The sequence below is a fragment of the Malania oleifera genome, chromosome 2, assembly GCF_029873635.1.
Source record: "Malania oleifera isolate guangnan ecotype guangnan chromosome 2, ASM2987363v1, whole genome shotgun sequence".
Taxonomy (NCBI): Eukaryota; Viridiplantae; Streptophyta; class Magnoliopsida; order Santalales; family Ximeniaceae; genus Malania; species Malania oleifera.
Window position 1 is genome coordinate 67,612,684 of NC_080418.1, and position 2,098 is coordinate 67,614,781.

The window sequence follows — 2,098 nt, forward strand, 5'->3', positions numbered from 1 at the left end:
TAGGAATGGAATTTATTGGAGCTCACTTAATTTCATTATATTAATCATTCAAATTCTCATTATACCCTTTTTCCCATAATATTCTATTTCACGAATGTTTGACACTTAAATATTGTCGTTCAAGAGGTGTACTGGGCAGATTTCATCTTGTACGCGGACATGATATAAATACACATTGGCATAGAAGGCATTGTAACGGTTAACAATCGCTGTAAATGGTCGTTGTAACAGTCCCTTCTCATTTTTAAAAATGAAAAACCAGAAGATTTACATTGGACAGAACTCCATAATTAAACAAAAGACTCCAACATCTCTCAGCTGAAAACGAAACCACTCATTATATAAACATGCAAGTTACCAGCTTGCTCTCCGCCCCCCATTGTTTATTTGCCATAAAACTCCCTAACCAATATGTGCATGGCCTCCTTCGCAACTGGGATTTTACTCCTCACACTCCTGCACTTATCTTCCCTCTTCAACCACCTCGAAGCAAAGCACGGCAGCCCAACCGGCCGCCACCGCCACCATAACCACGTCTCCACCTTTTCCAACCCCAGACTCCACCAAGCCTACCTGGCTCTCCAAGCATGGAAGAAAGTCATCTACTCCGACCCCAACAACTTCACCGCCAACTGGTTCGGCCCTTCCGTCTGCCACTACACCGGCGTCTACTGCGCTCCGGCTCCCGACGATCATAAACTCCAAACCGTGGCCGGCATTGACCTGAACTTCGCCAACATAGCGGGGTCTCTCCCCGACGAACTAGGCCTCCTGTCCGACCTCTCTCTTCTTCATCTCAACAGCAACCGCTTCTGCGGAATCATCCCATTGACTCTCTCTAATCTCACTCTCCTCTTTGAGCTTGATCTCAGCAACAACAGATTTGTAGGACCTTTCCCTTCTGTGGTGCTCTCCCTCCCCACCCTGCGGTTCCTTGATCTTCGGTACAACGAGTTCGAGGGAGCGATACCTCCCGAGCTTTTTAACAAAAATCTTGACGCGATATTCGTCAACAACAACTGGTTTACCTCTGTGAACATCCCAGCGAGTTTGAATGGCGGGACGGCTTCGGTTGTTGTGTTCGCGAACAACAAGTTTGGGGGGTGTTTGCCGCCGAGCATCGCCAAGTTTGCGCATACTTTGGAAGAACTTTTGCTGATAAACACGAGTTTGACAGGGTGTTTGCCGCCGGAAGTGGGGTTTTTGTACAAGCTGAAGGTGTTGGATGTGAGCTTCAACAAGCTGGTAGGTCCTATACCGTATAGCCTGGCAGGGTTAGCTCAGTTGGAGCAATTGAACATAGCCCATAATATGATGAGTGGGGTTGTGCCGGAGGGGATTTGTGTTTTGCCGGATTTGGGGAACTTCACATTCTCTTACAACTTTTTCTGTGAGGAGGAGGGGGTGTGTGGAAACTTGACATCTAAAGGTACTGTGTTCGACGATCGCCGGAACTGCTTGCCGGAGAAGCCGCTTCAGCGGAGCAAGGAGGATTGCGAAGCGGCGCTTGAGCACCCTGTGGAATGCTTTGAGTATCACTGTGGTGGTGGTGGTGGTGGTGGGAGTGCAATGCCTGTTGCAGCACCCCTAATTTCACCTTCTGGCCATTAGTATCTTCCTAGCCATATGCATACGTTATACAATCCGGCATGCGTTGATTGATACTTAATTGATCACTTAATTTAGAGCTTAAATAAAAGAAAATTTTAAACTGGGTTTTCAAATGGCCTTAATTGGCGTGTTGATACTATTGTATATAAAAAGCTTAATTTGTACGTGTGTACATCTTCTTGTTGAAGGTTTTCCACAATTAATAAAAAAATATATCAAAATTGGATTGCATTGTTATATTTAAACATGAAAAAGCTTATTTGTTTTGACAGGTGTGCCTATACTTAATATGTGGATTTTTTTTTTTTAATTTGTTGATAGATCCTATGTTTTCAGGACGTTGAGGCTAAGCAAAGGTTAACATGTTTTTGGTAATGATCATTCTCTGGAGAAATATTTATATTTGGGAGTATGAATTTTATACCTTAAATTTAGATTTGAATAGATTTAGACAAATTTTAATAAAATTTTATTTTATATTTTATCA

General features: G+C 43.3%; 1 protein-coding gene across 1 annotated transcript; it reads left to right on the forward strand.

Annotated features, from left to right (window-relative positions):
- The first annotated feature begins 417 nt into the window (after window positions 1-417).
- On the forward strand, window positions 418-1,611 carry LOC131148229 (leucine-rich repeat extensin-like protein 4). Its single transcript, XM_058097956.1, has one exon. It carries the CDS (start codon window positions 418-420, stop codon window positions 1,609-1,611), a length of 1,194 nt encoding a protein of 397 aa, XP_057953939.1.
- Window positions 1,612-2,098: the final 487 nt, after the last annotated feature.